The sequence below is a fragment of the Aptenodytes patagonicus genome, chromosome 6 (assembly GCF_965638725.1).
Source record: "Aptenodytes patagonicus chromosome 6, bAptPat1.pri.cur, whole genome shotgun sequence".
Classification (NCBI taxonomy): Eukaryota; Metazoa; Chordata; class Aves; order Sphenisciformes; family Spheniscidae; genus Aptenodytes; species Aptenodytes patagonicus.
The window spans coordinates 60,086,152-60,104,223 of NC_134954.1; the positions used below are offsets into that span (position 1 = coordinate 60,086,152).

The 18,072-nt window shown below is 42.0% G+C and overlaps 1 protein-coding gene across 1 annotated transcript in view; it reads right to left on the reverse strand.

Moving 5' to 3' along the window:
- Positions 1-16,465, reverse strand: part of GYPC (glycophorin C (Gerbich blood group)) — a 35,574-nt gene extending 19,109 nt beyond the window's left edge. The window contains exon 1 of the mRNA XM_076342918.1: positions 16,284-16,465. Within this exon, the coding sequence (XP_076199033.1) occupies positions 16,284-16,317 (34 nt within the window). The 5' untranslated portion in view covers positions 16,318-16,465. The remainder of the gene's footprint in view (positions 1-16,283) is intronic.
- Positions 16,466-18,072: the final 1,607 nt, after the last annotated feature.

An 18,072-nucleotide genomic window follows, 5' to 3' on the forward strand; every position in this document is an offset into this window, starting at 1 on the left:
ATTGTTGTAGATCCCTTCCAGCTGGAACTATTCTATTCTATTCTATTCTATTCTATTCTATTCTATTCTATTCTATTCCATTCTGATATGTCTTCTTGCAAGGAGATCCATTCAGCTCCAATAGAGGTGTGATGAATCCTGGGGGATAGGGTGGGAATTTCTCTTCCCATCAAGCAAGCAGCAAATCTAGAAGACTAGCTTAGATTAGAAGCCTAGCCTTCTGGAGTCTATAATCAGGGAAAACACATCCCGACCATTACTGTTAGCATTGTTCAGCCATCCCTTTCCAAAGCCTGTGCTGAGGACTTAGCCTTTCTATAAGGTAGTCAGAGCCTTTTTTGCAGTTTTCAACATGCACTGGTCAGAAGGGCTAGATCTCTCCTACAGGTGCTTAAATAGTGTCTTACACTCTGCTTTTGCCTGTTAAGTTGCAGTCATGTTTATGCAAGCAACCACATTGTGCCAAAATTTGATGCTATTACATTCCTAACTACAAAAGAACTCCATTTAGTTTAGTCTCCTAATAAGGAGTCCTTTTTGTGTTACTGGTCACTTGAATGGCTCTCTGTAGACAAATGTTGACTTTCATACAACTTGGAGAATAATAATAATTTCTGAGGCTTCTGCTTCTCTTTCAAATCCATTTGAAACTGGTCAGTGGATCCAAAAGTTCTTGATGGGAAGTGACAGATGGATGAACAGACGATTAAGCAGACAGATAGACAGCAGGAACACATAAGACTCGTTTCATTAGGAAACTGGACTGAAAACAGAAGTAGCAGTGGGTACTTGGATAATATTCATATTTCGGTCTCCAATTTAAAAAATGCCATTTTTTTGCAACAATTTTGAAGCTTGTAGACCATGTTCTTAGTGGTTTTAACAGCAAAGGAAAAACCAAAGGGACATTGCTGAGACTTTTTTCAGCTCCTTTTTTGGTCAGAATGCTACATTTTTATAGTTTGGACTATATTTTAAACCTTTAAAGCCAGAGTCAGCTTGGACAGCCCTGCAATTTCAATGGAGGACTAATGTGTGTCATTAAGCAAAGAAATATGGTCTATTACTTTTCAATAGCAACAAATGCTTGCTATGGCACTTCTCTGATCAACATATTTTTGACTTACTGTAAAGTCTTTGGGTTGCTCCTTGCCTAAATGTATGAAATATACATGCAGGAAAGCTCAGAGTGAATTGTTGTGATCTGAGCTGGCTGCTACATTCCAGCAGAAAGGGACATTCTCGTTGCTAACCCTTTTCCTTTTAAGCTGATCCAGCCCACCAAAAGGAAAGAGGTGGGAGGTATTGACTTATTGGCAAATTGATCCAAGTCATCATGTGGTCTGTGTTGCGATTTAACCCAGCAGGCAGCTAAGCACCACGCAGCCGCTCACTCACTCCCCCCACAATGGGATGGGGGAGAGAATCAGAAGGGTAAAAGTGAGAAAACTTGTGGGTTGAGATACAGACAGTTTAATAGGTAAAGCAAAAGCTGCGCACGCAAGCAAAGCAAAACAAGGAATTCTTTCACTACTTCCCATCGGCAGGCAGGTGCTCAGCCATCTCCAGGAAAGCAGGGCTCCATCACGCTTAACGGTCACTTGGGAAGACAAATGCCATCACTCCGAACGTCCCCCCCTTCCTTCTTCTTCCCCCAGCTTGATATGCTGAGCATGACGTCATATGGTGTGGAATATCCCTCTGGTCAGTTGGGGTCAGCTGTCCCAGCCGTGTCCCCTCCCACCTTCTTGTGCCCCTCCAGTTTACTCGCTGGTGGGGTGGGGTGAGAAGCAGAAAAGGCCTTGACTGTGTGTAAGCACTGCTCAGCAGTAACAAAAACATCCCTGTGTTATAAACACTGTTTCCAGGACAAATCCAAAACATAGCTCCGTACTAGCTACTATGAAGAAAATTAACTCTACCCCAGCCAAAACCAGCACAGTCTGACTGTCAGTCGATCTGTTAACAGGAAGGGGTTTGCCAGGTGCAAACAGAGAGTGCAAAAAGCAGGAATGTTCTTTCGGGCAGGTGAATTACATTACAAATCTGCACTCAGAAAAAACAGGTCCATCAAAAGAGAAGCATAAGGAGAAAAGCAGCTGGATAAAGCTGGAGATTTCCTTGCTAGATTGGTCTGAACAGAACAGAAAACTCCAGATTATCGAAGCCAAATGACTCCTTTGAAATACAGGGGCTCTAGAAGGCCATGGAAAAAGTTTGGCTTGGTATTCCGTGTGTAAGAATTTATTGGAATGCATTAAGAAGTAAGGGCCCTCTCTCAGCTGTCAAAATAGGGACCCTAGGGCAGAGCTGTTACTCTGTACCTCCCTCCCTGCCTGAAGGGATGCTGTTCTTCCATAGCTGAATCAGCAGCAATCACGCTCTGCAGCAGCAGCAGTCACTGCGATCCCATTTACGCTTGTATCAAAGCAGGGCACTGTTCCAACACACAAAGTGAAATACCAAGCGGTATACATACAAGGTGGGATTTGCAAAAGCTCTCTCTGTTAAACTGTTTCTGCTCCCTTTGAAGTTGGTGGCAGACCTCCCACGCATTCCAACTGCTCAGCTGGGACAATGGTGACAGCTTTTAAAACCCCTATTTTACAAATATTAGAAACATGATACATCCAAGGATTCATCGTCAAGGTCACCATATATAGCCTCTGTCCATCCTCTCTGTTTTCCAGCTTCCCAGTTTAATTCACCAGTTGATGCTGCCTAACAAGCTGCAAAAATCTGCCTTCTCAAGCAGTCATGAGAGAGCCTGCAAATTTCTCAAAGCCCTTTCATAACACACCCAAATTATTTACCATTGCCTCCAGAGAAGACTGCTTTGGAACAGTATCATAAGGTCAAGTTATCCCACTGAAACACCTATTACTATAAAGAGAATGAAAAAAAAAAAAAAAAGAAAAATGAACAAACCAACAGCACTAGCACAGCCCTGGAAAATATGAAGTCATAAGTAGAGTTCAGCCAGAGCAGACTCCCATTAAACTTTGTTTAAGAGCCAAGTTCCACCCTGAGATATGTGTGAGCTGCAGTTCATTTCAGGGGGAGTTGTGTTGTACTTCATGTCAGGGCAAGGCTTGGACACAAGTATGTATCTGTTACAAGTCAGAGAGGAGTAAAGCCCACATCCCTTTTGCATTTTTGGTTCCCTCTGCATAGATGGAATAGAAAACTGAAATAAGTGGATAAAACAGCCCGCACTTTTACAGGGCCTGTCTGTCAAATCTTCTTCTACAAGACCTGAATGCCTGTGTTTCTAAATTCACTAAGCTACTTTCATGAGATATGGTAGCCTTTTCCTATGCCCCTGCCACCCCCACAAGAGTTAAACACACAGGCAGAAGCTCTAAGGCTTGTCTTTCTAGCTTCTTTGCTCTTGGGAGTCCCTTTAGGAGACAGTCAGCAAGAAGTGTTCCCTAGGATATGCACATGGTTTATAAAGAAGGGACATACACAGCAGTCTGGCTTTACTTCCTTAAAGCCTTCCACTGAACATTTTTGTCTGACAAGTAGGAGCTCAGTTGAATGAGGAGGGAAGAAGGAGTGTCAGAGACTTTCCCTATCCTGCTTCCATTCCCAGACAGGGGCTAGGCATGATGGCACCCTTGTGCTGCGCTGAGTTGCATGGATAACTTCAGTCAACAGCCTTTATCGTTGCTGGGGCTGGCTCCTCCTACACAGCTGGCTGTTAGATGGGGCAAAAGGATAAAGTCATGACCACATGCATTTCTGCATGGCTCCTGGAGGCACTGTGGTTACCTGGGAGGACAAAGCAGAGGAGTGCCTTGCTCCCTGACACGAGCTGTGCCTTCAGTAATGCTGAGCTCCCAGGTATGAATTCCTTCAACTACAAGTTAAAAGAGCTCATTCAAGAAGAGGGAAGAGGGGGAGGTAAGGCTGTCTTGCCAAGCGCCGAGTCTGAATGTGAGCAGGAGGTTAAAGTATTTCATATGAGAAACTGGTAAATGCAAAAGCTTTTATACTCCAAGGCAACCCTTTAAACACTGAAATACTGACTGGCTCAAGCATTTCCCATGCCTCAGATCCCTAGATGGTTGCCCTGTGCTTTAACTCTCCATTAGGCATCTGCTACTGGCTCTAACAGGGAAGACGGACCATCAGCTCCATGGTCACTACAACACTTTCACAGGCAGTGTTCTAGTTTCCAAGCCTATTTTCCTCATTCAATGAGGAAAATACACCCCTCTCATCTCAAATGAATCACAGACACAGTCTTTAACTACAGGACATGTGCTCCCCCCTGCCAATGACTGCTGCAATTTCATATCGGACAAAAATAGGCACCCAGACCTCCAAAGGGAGTAGCTTGTATTTCCCCCTCTGGCCACCTCCAGCAGCTGCCAGACTCTGCAAAGTTCTGGGGCTGGGCTGATCCACACTTGAAAGGGAGGGAGATTTACCCAGTGCTTCGGTACTCAGGTCACTTGAAAACCGCACAGTGGAAGCAGTGACGTGGAAGTCATGCTCCCATCAGCTCCGCTACTGGCCTCTGGAGACAACAGGACACAGGATATGCTTCCTGCCTGGGGAAGGCTTGTAGCAGCCCAGGAAAGAAGGCATGACCTTTTCCTTAAAGGAAATGCAAGTGATGAAGAGGAGTAGGGGGAGAAAGTCCAGGCTGCATTTTGTCTTAAAAAGAGTGTCATGCAGTTGTACCTCCTCTTGCTTTCTCCCCCTGTGTTTAAAGCTGCTTCTTACTTATTTAAGTGATGACACTTTTTAAACAGTTTCATCCACCTCTGCCACCCCATTGTTGCTCCAGCCAGTCATGAGCCTTCTGATATGAGTCAGATGCTGTTGAAATGAAAGGTTTCATTCATCGCAAGCAAATGAAATCAGCAGAGGTAACTTAGAGAAGAAGGGCTTGGCTCATGCTCAATTTCCAGCTTACAAATGGTTATGTCCCCAGGATGCAGAGATTAAGCATCTCACACAGAACGTGGGAGGAGGAAGAAGAGTCTTTGTCTGAGATTCACAGATTTTAATGGATTCCAGAAGGGGAAATCTTTTACTGAGGAGCAACAGCAAAGTTCAGAGAAATGCAAAAGCATTTATCTCCCCAGTCATATTCTTGCCTGCCAAAAGCAGGAGGGGTGATTTACTCCTCCTTGGTACAAGGAGTCCCTAATGGATCATTAATCCACAGGGAGAATGAGCTCAGAAGCCATAGACAGCTTTTCCTAATGTGTAAGAACTTGAATCAGCAGGAAGTTTTCTTCTTTGGGAGCATACAGGATCAGTTTATTTGCTCCCCACTACACCCTGCCTTCAATGGTGGTTCCTACCAGAGCTCTAGTTACCACTGATAAAACACTTTGCCTTCATGAAAATCTGTGGTGATAGTAGATGAGGCTGCTGTGAGCTAAATGAAGGTATTTGAAGCAGAGTAATATTAAAAAGTGAAGTTCTGAAATCAGCAAATTCTCATCCAAAGTCCAATGAAATCAATACAAGCAATCTCAAATTCCAGGGTACAAGTATCTCAACACCACTGACTTCAGCAATGCAATGATAACTTGCAGTGAGTAAGGCATTTCCTGAGAAGCTCTGCAGAAACGTAAAAGAGACAGAAATGGTCAAGTATTTGTTTACATGCCAGGGCCTCAGGTGATGAAGCTGTGTGTTTGCAGCTCGAGCTGATCAGAAAACATGCACCAAAAGTTAGTAGGAAAGGGGGCAGATCTGGCGGACACCTCTTGTTATTAAGTTATCATTTCTTTAGGGGTAATAAAAAGGGAAACAGTCTTATTTTCCTCACTTAGACTCTCTGAAACCACCTGAAAACATTTTTGCAATGCTTCAGTTGCTAAGTGAGGAACATTAAAAACTGGTTATCTCTATTCACAATACGCAGACATTTACAAAATGCCACTAGTCTGTAGTGGATGGCATTTTATACTCTTTACCTTGGCGAAAAAATGTGCAGCAGAGAGCTACATTTCTATATTCAAATCTCCCAAGAAGCACTCACTTCATGCCCAGATTTGCCAGGTTCCATATAAGTCTGGTAAATCCACATCCTTATTGCTGTAAATGACTTACAAGATCCGAAATGTAGCTAAAAGAGAAAATCCAAAGCTGGCTGGTGTCCTTGGGTTTTATGCTCTCCTGTGTGTATGTGTATGCACATAGCATCCCTTATTTTTGCTCTTTGTCAAACGTTGTGTCACAGAGTTAGGCTTTGACAAGTCAAAAAGAATGAAGATTAGAACAATCATGTTTACATGTATTACCACCTGCTACTTCATTTTTTCCATGGTGCTTAAATGTTCAGGCATGTGGCTTTGAAACACTCTACCTTTAATGCACTTAAAAACTCTGCTGGATTTCCAGTTTGCTTTGATCTCCATAGTCTAGAGACTATCTCAGAGAATACAAATGAATATGTTTAGGGGAAAAACATTTTCAAGGAGAAAACCCTTAAGTCCTTCCAACTTGATATGCTTTGCCAGGTGATGTCATACCTAAGGCTGTTTTTTGCATTTTATCTTTATGCTTCAGAAGGCCTAGATCTCTGCCCAGAATGAGCAACTTGATGAGGCAAGTTGGGAAGACGGATGTGGTCAGTGCCCCTTATCATGAGCACTGAAGTAGCAAATAATTGTTTGGTGATTTTTGTTTAGAAAGGAGATGGAAGGAGAGATGATTTCTGTCATGAAGAATTTACAGACTAAACAAAGCAAAACAAAAAGTATACGTTTATGCAACAGAGAAGACTGCATTTTGTTAAGAAGGAATGGGAAGGATGTGAGAGGAAAGATGGTAAAAGCTTACTTTTAATCATGAGTAGGAAGGAGACATTGATTGGAGAGCTGGAAACAGAGGAAAGACTTGGCTAACCCAGGCTATGAGCAAACCAGCTTCTTTCTGGGATGGTACAAGACCATTTTTTTCACCTCGCACCACACGGAGTCACCATGCATCACTGCCTTTGTGGTAATGGCTTGGACTTGAAGTCATCTCAAATTGTCCCCTGTACAGCAAGTAAGTAGAAATGAGAGCTGAGTTCTTGGGTCAGGATGTGGGATGGTTAACCTGAGAAGGAGGGAACATAAACTGGGGAGATATGATGAGGTAGGTGGGCAAGTAAGGAGCATGGGAGAGGTGTTTGGAGGGACCAGATCCACCCAGCTCTACAAAAAGTGAGATAGAGGGTGATTTTTCATTTTTTTAAGAATAATCAAGGGTCCTGACACTAACTGTTGCTTGACCTCTAGGTATGGAGGAGAAGGCACCTCTCAGTGGGAGCTGGGAAAGTGCCAAAAGCAATCAACAAGGTTTCGCAAGAATTGGTCCCTTTCCATTAGGTGGACACAGCCTGCACAAGAAGGACCTACAAAGCACACTTCTCCTCCCTGACCTGGTGCTATTCTTTTTGGCCATGCTGATGTTAGCAGATGCCATTCACTCCACTCTTCTTCACGACTGGAGCAGGGACAGGAAGAATAATAAGAAAAGTGACTGGCTGTGCAGAGCATACTGAGTGGTTTTGGAAAAGAGCAAGAAAACCACGACTTCCCCTTTTCCCAAAGCAAAGGGGAAGCTGGAACGGAAGCATGGCTCTCAACGACAGTTTTATTTCCTGGTCTGCTCTGCTCAACACCTTATGCAGGGTTTTCTGTAGAGATGCAGCCTAATCCTGTGTATATCCTCCTGTTTCCACCAAAGGCTTAATTGCTGTTAATAACTGGTAGTACAGGCTTCTTTAAAATAAAACAAATGCCAATGAGTTCAGTGAGAAGAAACCTGGATTTGTATGCAACAGACTCCAAAAATCAAAGTACACTGATATAATTATGGAAATTCAAGGGAGACAGACAATAATAAACTCTCCCAGTCATGGGATCCAGGATGTAAAAAGTGTGTCCCAGGTTGTAAATAAAAATTCTGGTGTGATGACAGGAAAGATCTGGAGGGGGGAGGTGTTTTATAGCAAGCTTTGAAGATGAGAGAGCAAGGCGAAACCAATGGAGAAGAGAGGAGGGAAGGAGATGGAAGAGGGGGCGACTCCCAAAGGAAACAAGGCCTTAACCCAGAGGATGACAAGGGAAGATTTATGTCTTCCTTGCCTGTGCTTTTCTTCCTTCCCACTGCCACTACTGTGGAAGGTCCTTGAAAGAAAGGAGGAAATGGCATTTGACAACTGGAACCTGCATGTCTCTCCTGTGTTGAGATATGAGCACTTACCTGTGCGCTGAGAAAGGGACAGGCAGGAAGGGTTAGGAGGTGCAGAGGATATCTGAACTAGACAACTGGAGATGTCAGGTGTGAGAGAGAGGTAATGATAGAGACTGGTCCGCTCTCTGAGAGCATCCTTGCATCACAGATTCATCAAGAATTTAATTTTATGCTCCCTGTATTGGATAGGACAGGGACTGTGCTTGTGACATTTGAATGAACCATCAACAGTTAAAAGAACAACCTCTGCTAGCTCATGAGTGCTGGTTATTAAAGCCTCAGGAAATAAGACTCTACTGAAAATGTAATTTCATAATAAATTGGTAAATTTCTTGCCCTAATACATGCTCAGAAAACCTTGAAAACAGAATTCAACAACATACCCATATAGATCCCAGAAGATAAAAATAAAATATAAAAATCCAGAGTGTCATTTTAAGCATACTTCAGAATTTTTTAAAACATACACAAGTTTCCTTCCAAGGGTTGACCACATTCTTATGGTAACTCTTCACAATCCACTAGAAATATTTTTTCTCTCTACTAATTTATACATTAACTCTTTAATCACTTGTGTTTAAGTGATTTGCAGGCTATTTGTTTTACCTAAGGATTATTTGGTTGGTCATCAGGAGCTGCTTTTTCATCCCTTGTTAAGTGACTGAAATTTTTGAAATATCCAATTAGCACATGAAAAACATCTTGCTTTTGTCCTAGTAAGAATGCTTTTTCAAAGAAAACAAGCTTATTTTTCCTGTGTACAGAGAACAAATTTGCCTACCAAAAAGGATCAAGTTAATGTGGAGTAACAATTCTGTGAAAGCTATTCCAGTGTAATTTCATTTTCCCGTAACTGTTTGAGGTGGACACAATTACATAATATGATTGAATTGATTCCTGAATACATATTATGTTTCCAAAGGAGGGTAGTTACTCTTTAAAGAATAACTTTTATTTCAGCATGAATATGCTAAAATGTTCAGTTTTTCTGGAAAACTGTCCTGAAGATGCAACTACCAAATTCTCCCAGCACAGATGAGCTGCTAGAGGAACCCAACCCTGACCAAATCTCCTGCTTGCTTGAGGTTTAAACTTGCACCATTCACTGCATCAAGAAGAGTGCAGACTTGGCCTTTTAAATAGTGTGATCTATATGGAACACCTACTTCCTTCTTGTTTCTGAAGTCATTATCATTGCTTTTCTCTGGATCTTTGTTTATGCGGACTGGGTCCTGTAATAGTCTCCAAGATGGATTCAGGCAAATACTGTGATGTCTAAACTCAAATCATGGAGTGATTTAGTGTCTATACCATTGTGAGCTGCTAGGCTCTGACTGTATATACAGTCAGCAGAGAGGCACCTGAATCTGGCATCTGCAAGAGATAGTTTGCATAAGGCCACTTCGCTGATATTTTACTATATCATATACAAAGGACATTTTTTAATATTTTCCAACTCCTTATATATATCCCAAACCTTCTTCTTGCTTGCTTTCTTGTCACTGAGTTTACGCCTCTGCAAAACCTTCAAAAATCTAGTCATTTTTTCTGCTACTTTTAAAGGTATCTATCATATAAAAGGGAAACATGAGCTTGTCGGTATTGGTCTGTGAATAGAGATGTGGTCAGGGAAATAAAACTCTCTACATCCAGAATTCTGACTAGCCGTATAAGTAGTGAAAAGGGTGCTGTGTGTATATATCTCTCTCTCTATGTCTGCGTATATGTGTGCATACAGATATACAGTATATTATAAATACATACACTGTGTGTGCATGTATGTACATATATAAAGAATTCAAATCCATTTTCTAGGCTTGATGTTACTAAAATAGTCTCTGTTTGCAAATCTGAACACCTACACGTATGTGAAGACTTGATGTCTGATTCTGCATTGCTGTGACCTTGTCACAAATGCTCTTTATAATGTGGATCGCCTTATAAAACTAGATATTTTAAACATGCAGTTCCCAGTAAAATAGGCATTTATCACTCATGATAATGTGGAGCTGTCTCAGGGTGTGTTCGAAAGCCCCCCTGCAACTTACTGATAAAAAGCTTAACTCCATTTCAGGGCTTATCTGAAGAAGAAAGAGGTAGACCCTCATGAAATAACTGAATTTATTATTTTTTTTTTCCTAAGATGAAAAAGAGAGGGAGAGGGAAGGAAAAAAAAAATCACTTTAAAACTTCAATGCAGCAGAACAAGTTTAACCCATTGAAATTTTAAGTGAAGTTTTCTGCTTCATCAGGAAGAACCCTGTGGTGAAACATATGTCAGAAGAGAAGAAGATATGAGAAACTGGCCTCCTTTGCAGATGAGAAGATTAATTAAGAGGAAAATCACTTAGCCAGACGTCTCATTGGTGAAACTACACGTGCAAGGTACATCTGCAATAAGGGAGCAGCATAACACAGACAGTGCATTTTATTTCCATGCTAACATTGGAGAGATAGGAATCTAGTGTGAATTAGATCATGCTGACTCTTGGAGAAACGGAGGAGTACAGATCTTATTTCAGCTACAAATTATGAGCTGCATGCCTGTTGTTACAGCATTGCAGTATAGTTACTTGATGCAGTTGAGTTATAGGTTACAAATAAATTATCCAGAGAAGACAGTCCTTTTCTCCATTTGTGTTCATAAACTGTTGGCAAACCAAACCTGATTTCTCAGGTGCCACTTTTCTTCATTCGCCAAGTAGTTTTTCAGAATGCTTGGCAGCTAGTGAATTTTTCATCAACTCATTACTGGGGTAACACTGTCAAATTCATTTGACTTAGGAACTTAAGTCTTTCAGAAGTAAGTAAAACACAGTCTATCTGCTGTCCAAATACTTGCCCAGCTAAGGTGTTCGTGTATTCTTGTCACTGCAGCATCTGGGTGACCCCCAATTTTTCATGCATTTCCTATCACAACTTGGATGTGAAGAAAAAAAATGTAAACAAAGATCCTACTAGCGCCAAACACTGTGTTTAAAAGTTTTCTGATCTTTCTGTCGGAAACAAATAGGCCAGTCGCAACTCACTTCTGAGCTATGTTTTTTCCTAATTATGTATTGTAAAATTAGAGAGTGGGAAGCAAAGATCTGTTGCCCCAGTGGATCTACTGGAATCAATACTAATTCCTACCTACTGGCTGCTATAAATGCCTTCCCATAGCCAAAAGCTGCCTCTCCAGCAGTGCCCCTGGAAAGCAGTCATTTCCCTCCTACCTGTAATCTGTCCTCTCTATGTAGTCTACCAGCCTTTTGAAGAAAGGGTGCCTGTACAGCACCTAGCACAATCAGATCCCTCTGTTGGCTTGAATTTCTCTGTGCTATAGGAATACTAATCCCTCCCCAACAATAGAGACAGGCACTCCACAGAGCAGACACACAAACAGACTTTCATTAGAGAATGCAGTCCCGAAAGCCTGTTTTACAAAAGGCTTTGCTGATTGGACTCAGTCATTTGAACAGTGATGGGCACAGGGTATATTCCACAAGAGCCTAGAAAGAAAGGTGCAGCAGTATCAGCAATGAGATGCAGACACCGCACAATTCTGTCATACTAATAGGCTTAAGCACATAACCAGACATAACCTGAATCTTTAACATCTACTGTGTAAATAATTGGGTTTTTTTTCTTTGTCTCTCTTTTTTTTTTTTTTTTTTTTTTGTGAAAAGCAGCGCCCAGAAATGCTGAGAAATGTGTATTTTAAAAAAGCAGACTCCTATTTGGGTGGACATCCCCCCCATTCCCTCCAGCTTAGCGGTTTGCCAACATTTCTGCCGTTAATTACTGAAATTTGAGGTGCATTCTGAGTCTTTCAATTTGCAGACTTTCACATCAACATATCAGGCAATGAGGGCATTGGGGAGAGCCCTGGGGTATAAAGCTAAATTTTCCAATTCATATGCAGAGTGGTGGGAGACAAATATACCAGCAGAGGCATTCAATTTACATAAATGCTTGTGGGACACGTTTTGAGACCTACATGCTAAAAATGAGAGGTTATTATAAGCTATCGGTTTCCTTGCTTATAAATGTTCACAGGTTTAGCAGTGAAGACCAAAATTTTCATAATCAATAGTCTCCATTTCTGTTTATTAGTTACTGTCACAGACAAGCGCTTCTGTTGATTAAGGGCAATGAAATCAAATCTATTGCCAAGGCAGTGAATAACATGATTAAAAGTCTGCAGGGATCATTTGCGGCTTTTCACAGGCCCTGTGTGAAAGGTAAGTCATATTGCCAGGAACATTTAAAGGATCAGCTTGCAGCCCCAAAATATATCTCATAATGAGTTAAAGATAGGACAAGGCTGTTCTCAGAACCAGACTCACCATTCACAGCTGGAAGTCACTTTGCCTTTATCAGGGGCCACCTTTGCCAAGCTCTCAGCCTCTCTGGAGGGGACAGCCCACACATACTTGACTCTTTTTGCCAGAAGTCCTAGCTGTCATTGTGGCAGGTGGAGAAGCTGGGCACGATGGAGCTGAGACATCCCGCTCGCGGGACAGAGGCAGCACCAGAGTCTGCTCCCGCCGAGCAGAGCAGGGCTTGCACTTGGGCTACTGTTGAACTAGAGCTGGCAATGCAGATGGAAAGCACACAGATCACAAGGCTTGCTTTGCTTCACCCTGTTCGTGACCCTCTTCCTCTCTCTGCAGCTGGGGCACGGCCTGAGGTCCAGTCTTGTGTCCTGGTTTTCTTTTGGGCCAATTCTTCTACATAGCACAGACCGTACTGCTTCCCTACCCACCCAGAAGGAAGACCTTATCTGTTGGTAGGTGATGAGGAAGAGAAGCCTCCACACACTGCTCTCCTTAACCAGTAATTCCTTTGACAGCTGGCATTTGGAATATGAGGCCCCAGATAAAACATTCCCAGCATGCCGAGTACAGATTAAATCCTGCAAGGTGCAGAGCACCTTCTCCAAGGGGATGAACACCTTTGACCTCCAAAGATGGCTTTGCATAGATCACTGGCTCCTCAGACTGAACCTTCAACCCGGTGATGTTTATTTGCGTGGGTCCTTCACCTCACTTGACCTGTCCCATTGCCTCAGAACTGGGTCATTGCAGTCTAAAAGGAAGAGGGCAGAAGCTGCAGTCTGAACAGAGATTGCCAAACCTGTGGAATTCCTCAGATTTTGTAAGAAGTCAGGCAGCTACTGCCTGTACAGCTGAGCAGAGGTGGGAGGAAGCAAATGCATCACCAGAAGGTGATGCATTTAAAAGTGATGTATTTAAAAATCAGGTAGTTCACATTCCTGCAGTCAGGCTGGGTCCCTTTTACATCATAATAATAGGAAGAAGAAGAAGAAGAGAAAAAGAAGGAACGGGAGATATATTCACAGCATAATATTGTATTGAATCCGAGCCAATGAAATTCAAGCCCAACTCCATTTTTGGCTTTGGTAGCAGACTTCTTTACTTAGGCATTCCATTTTATTCCAGCTACACACAAATGTCCATTAACAATGAATGATGGAGTAAATACACACGCACTGCCTAACATCAGCAGGCTGAATTACTGGCTCCCTTGCCTCTCTGTTGAGTATACAGAGAGCCCACTCAGAGCGATGGGATATCTGAGCTGGGCACGGGAAGTGCCCGAGGTTAGATGGTGTGGCATCCCTGTATAGAGGCAGAATACATTTGCAGTGTTCACAGAGCTGAATATTTTAAACCTGAAACAGTAGTCTGCTCCCACCTGAATTGCCAGGATCATACTGCATTTATAGAAAGAATAAAAATTCCTTATCAGCCACGAGCGAATACAAGGAGATAAGCAAAGAACATGAGCAATTAGGTAACTTAACACTGTTCAGTTTACATCAGTAGGCTGCTGCTCTGTGGTCTCACCTGCAGGTACTCAAGAAACAATTAATACGTTCAGTGTAGTCAAAGGTTTTTGCTGGTTCTTTATGCATTTTCATACCCATTTCAAAGATTTTCACTATGGTTATGAAGCAAATTTGTTTTCCCAATTACTCTGCCTCTCTGGCAAACATCTGCTGTCCATGCTGTGCAGTGCCTGTCAATACACTGATTTTTCAATATCTTGTTTCTTGCAAAAATTGCTGGATTTTTACCAGGAAATAAGACCCTTTTCCCCAGGACCTACCCCCAAAACCTCAACCATTATAAAAACAATGCACCAAACTTGCATTATACAGGAATATGGTACTATCAGACTTCCCTCTAATTTAATTTTGTTCTTAATCTGTAAATTTGATCCATGTAATTTTAAAAAAAAACCACGAAAGACAGACTGAAGCAAAATACAGGAACATCCTGTCTGAATCACTAAGGGAAATTATGAGGGCAAATAAAGAATAGATAGTCACTATTTTTCAGTCAGAATACTTCTAGCTAGATTGCGAGCCATTTATTTTCACTGGCAATCATATGATCTTAAAATGATTCAAGCTGAGAATTCCTGCCTAGATTTTGGAAAAAACAAGAGAACCTGATGCATCAGCGTTTTTTCATTATGAACAGACAAAAGGCCCCACTGGGTACTAACTCCTCATCCAGAACCACCCGAGGGCCTTCTGTGGGGTCCTCTGACAACCTGGGTCTGTCAGAGAAGTGATTCGTAATGTATTCAGGACTGTAGAGCTGGTCCTGGACTTGCTACCTGGCCAAGCCTGTCACTAAAGATACAAGATTGGGTCTGGACCCTTGTTGATATTGCACAATGGGCAAAATGCACCTCAATGAGGCATGACCACCCTCCTGCACATGCTTGGAGAGCACCAATGGCAGTAATTTACTTAAGCTTTTCCAAACCGAAACTCTCAGAATCCTGAATTAGCCTGCATGTTTCTTTCCTATCAATAATAGAAACCAAGCTGTAATAGAAACAATAGAAAACAAGCTATAATATTCTAAAGTTCTGAGTAAAATAGAATAAAATATAATATAAAGCTAGCATCTAATCTTTCTTGTTGGCTAGAACTTGCTAAAAGGACTAAAGGGTAAATAGAAATTGCTGGTCGGGATTCCAGAGATGCTGTTCACTGTGTCATTTCTGCTGGATCAGCCTGCCTCATTCAAAGCTTGGGAAACATCATCAGTGTCAACATCCATACAGAACAAATATTCTTACAGCAATCTCTGGATCAAATCCTGAATTGCAGGCAGCTCCCAGCAGTGCTGTCTGTACTTTCTGTCTTCATTACTGATACCACGGTATGATACACAATTCTGCTATTGGCAGTTTGTTTATTAAAAATAATACAAAACTACTGTCTTGAATTTAAACAGGAAAGATTATACTAAAGCCATAAAAGAGATATGGAGCTATTGCAGCACCGAAAACTCAGAGTTTTCCCATTGACTTTTCTCAGCTTATCAAATCAGAATCCACCCCCTTCCCCTCTGCTTTCTTTTTAATACTGTCCCAAAATGAACACTACCATGTTGCAGCTGAGCCTCTGTGCTCGCTTGAGTGTTCAGGCCAATTCCCTCTTTTCAAATTTACTGAAATATGCAGAGTTATGCCAGCAGAAGACTTGCCCTCCTGTACCTTCTCTTGCTGAGAAACTAATTTGCTTGTCCTTAAGCCCGTGTTTCTAAATTTCCAGGAGCAGAAACGCATTGTGGCTTTAAATATAGACTGTCAGTTTGTGGCTTGCATCTCATATTACACACAGACAGCTTGAGACTCTAAACACAAATTGGGCAGCACCATTAATATCTTAGAAAAGCATCAGTATGCTTTCAAAATGCTCTATATTTTCATTCCTGAAGGTGGGGGGAGGGAAAAACATTCAAATGAAACTTTTCTAAGCCAAGGTTTAGGCGGAAACGTTACTAACTTTGCTCGGTCCTATTCAGGAGTCAGAGTTTGCAGAGCCCGTTTCAGTTCTTCACACACATGCGCACGCACAGACACAAAGAATAAAAAAGGAAAACAGTTTCATCACAACTTTTTTTCTTCAGGATTAGTCTCAGGCGTTCTTTTTTCTTTTTTTTTTTGCATATGAAATGCATTAGACAATCTTTTCCTTAAGCGGCAGACTGATAAATACACTCTTATTGTAAGGAGGGGGGGGGGGGGATAAGGGTACTCACGTGGTTGAGATGTCGTATTGTTTTGGTAACTCATAATTTACGCCTTTGAAAAATGCCTTATTTGTGTTGACAGTCTCTCTTCCCTGCTCAGAACCGACGGCGGGATTGAACAGAACAGCTGGAAGAGCCCAGGAAAATGCTCCTCTTGTTCGGGCTCTCCTTGCCTGGCTCCTGACCCCTTTACAACTGGAAAAGGAAACAGCACATGTGTCATTCTCTTTTGCCTGTGTAGCTCACATGAGCGGGGAGGGGCACCCATTTGCAGATAGCAGTAACTGTATTCAAGTTTTGCAAGTTGGATGTATTCCACCCCTTCGCTTTTACTAGCCAGCAACCAGTGGAAAGAAAATGCTCTTTTCATTCTTAGCCAAATCTAGACGCACCTATTAGATTTGCTTCCCAAACCCCTACCCACCACTGTTGATATTATTTCTTTTAAGTGCAGAACTTGCTGCTGACTCCCTTCCCAAAATGCCTGTCATTAGTGGGTAAGATTAAAAGTAGGGCTTTCAGTTTTCATTGCCCAGCAGCATCCTTAACACTCACAGTCTAACCGATTCTGTCCTTTTAACGGGTGAAAATTGAGAATTACATTTCTTGGGTCAGAGTAGTTACATCAGTGTATAGCATGACTCTGCACTGTGCTCAGAACAAGGAGGAACTTGTGGCTGCGGCACAGGCTGAAGTACAGGTAACTCCAGTCCTGGCTCTGACACAGGTTTCTTATGGCACCTTGGGCAAAGCATTTAATCTCTGCCTCAGTTTGCCATCTGTAGAATAAAGATAATACAACTGATTTCCTCCCAGTCTGGGTATTTTTATTTTAATATGCAGGCAGGCGTTGTTTATAAATAGGATATATTTATTGGTCTGCATGGGCTAATTTACTCATACTCCGCAGCAAGTTTTTCAGCCTGGACTAGCCTACCAGCTCCTTCGTTTATATTGCTACCATTTAAAGCTATCTGTTTGGCTATCTGCATGCTATACTGCAATCAGCGATATAGAGTTGTTGTAAGTGTGCACACAGAGTCAGTCTGTGGTTGACATGGGCTAGGACTAGGTCATACCAAAATACAAGTAATTTATAACGCATATGTCTTAGACACTAAGAGTGGACAAAGTTTCCCTTTTCCTGGTGTCTGTGCATCAGGATGAATTAACTGCCTGCCTGTGACAGCAAAAACACAGTAACCATCAGAATGGAAGTGGAAAAAACCAGACTCATGAAATTCAGGCTGAGACTCATCCTGTTTTGCAAAACTGTCGCAGGATATTTCTGTGAAATCATCTCAGTGACCTCCTACAAGAAATCAGTGCTGCGAACTTCGTTCCCAGTATTTATTTAACAGCTATAGGATGGAAAGAACGGTGACTTATTTACATGCCAACAACAAATAACAGCTTGTTTGTGAGCATGGATGCAGTAAACGACTTTGGTCAGCATTTCCCACACTCTGGGCTTGTGATAGAGAGCCCTGGAACATTTAGTGATAGACAGAGCAAAGCAAGGCACAAAACAAAGAGGGAAAAATAATAGCAAAAACTCCTGACGTTGTTCCACTGGCTTCAACTCTATAACACAACATTGATTTACACCAGATATAGCTTCTCTATGAAAATACTGATGGGCATGTTATCCATTACTTCTTCCTCTATATTTGAAGCACAGTGTGCACAGGTAAAATTGGGGTTTTCTGTCCTGGGGCATGAGAATTGTTGTCATGCAAAGTTATTACATTTAAATGTTTCATCATCCTGATCCCTGAGAAATTTCAGAACTGCTGTT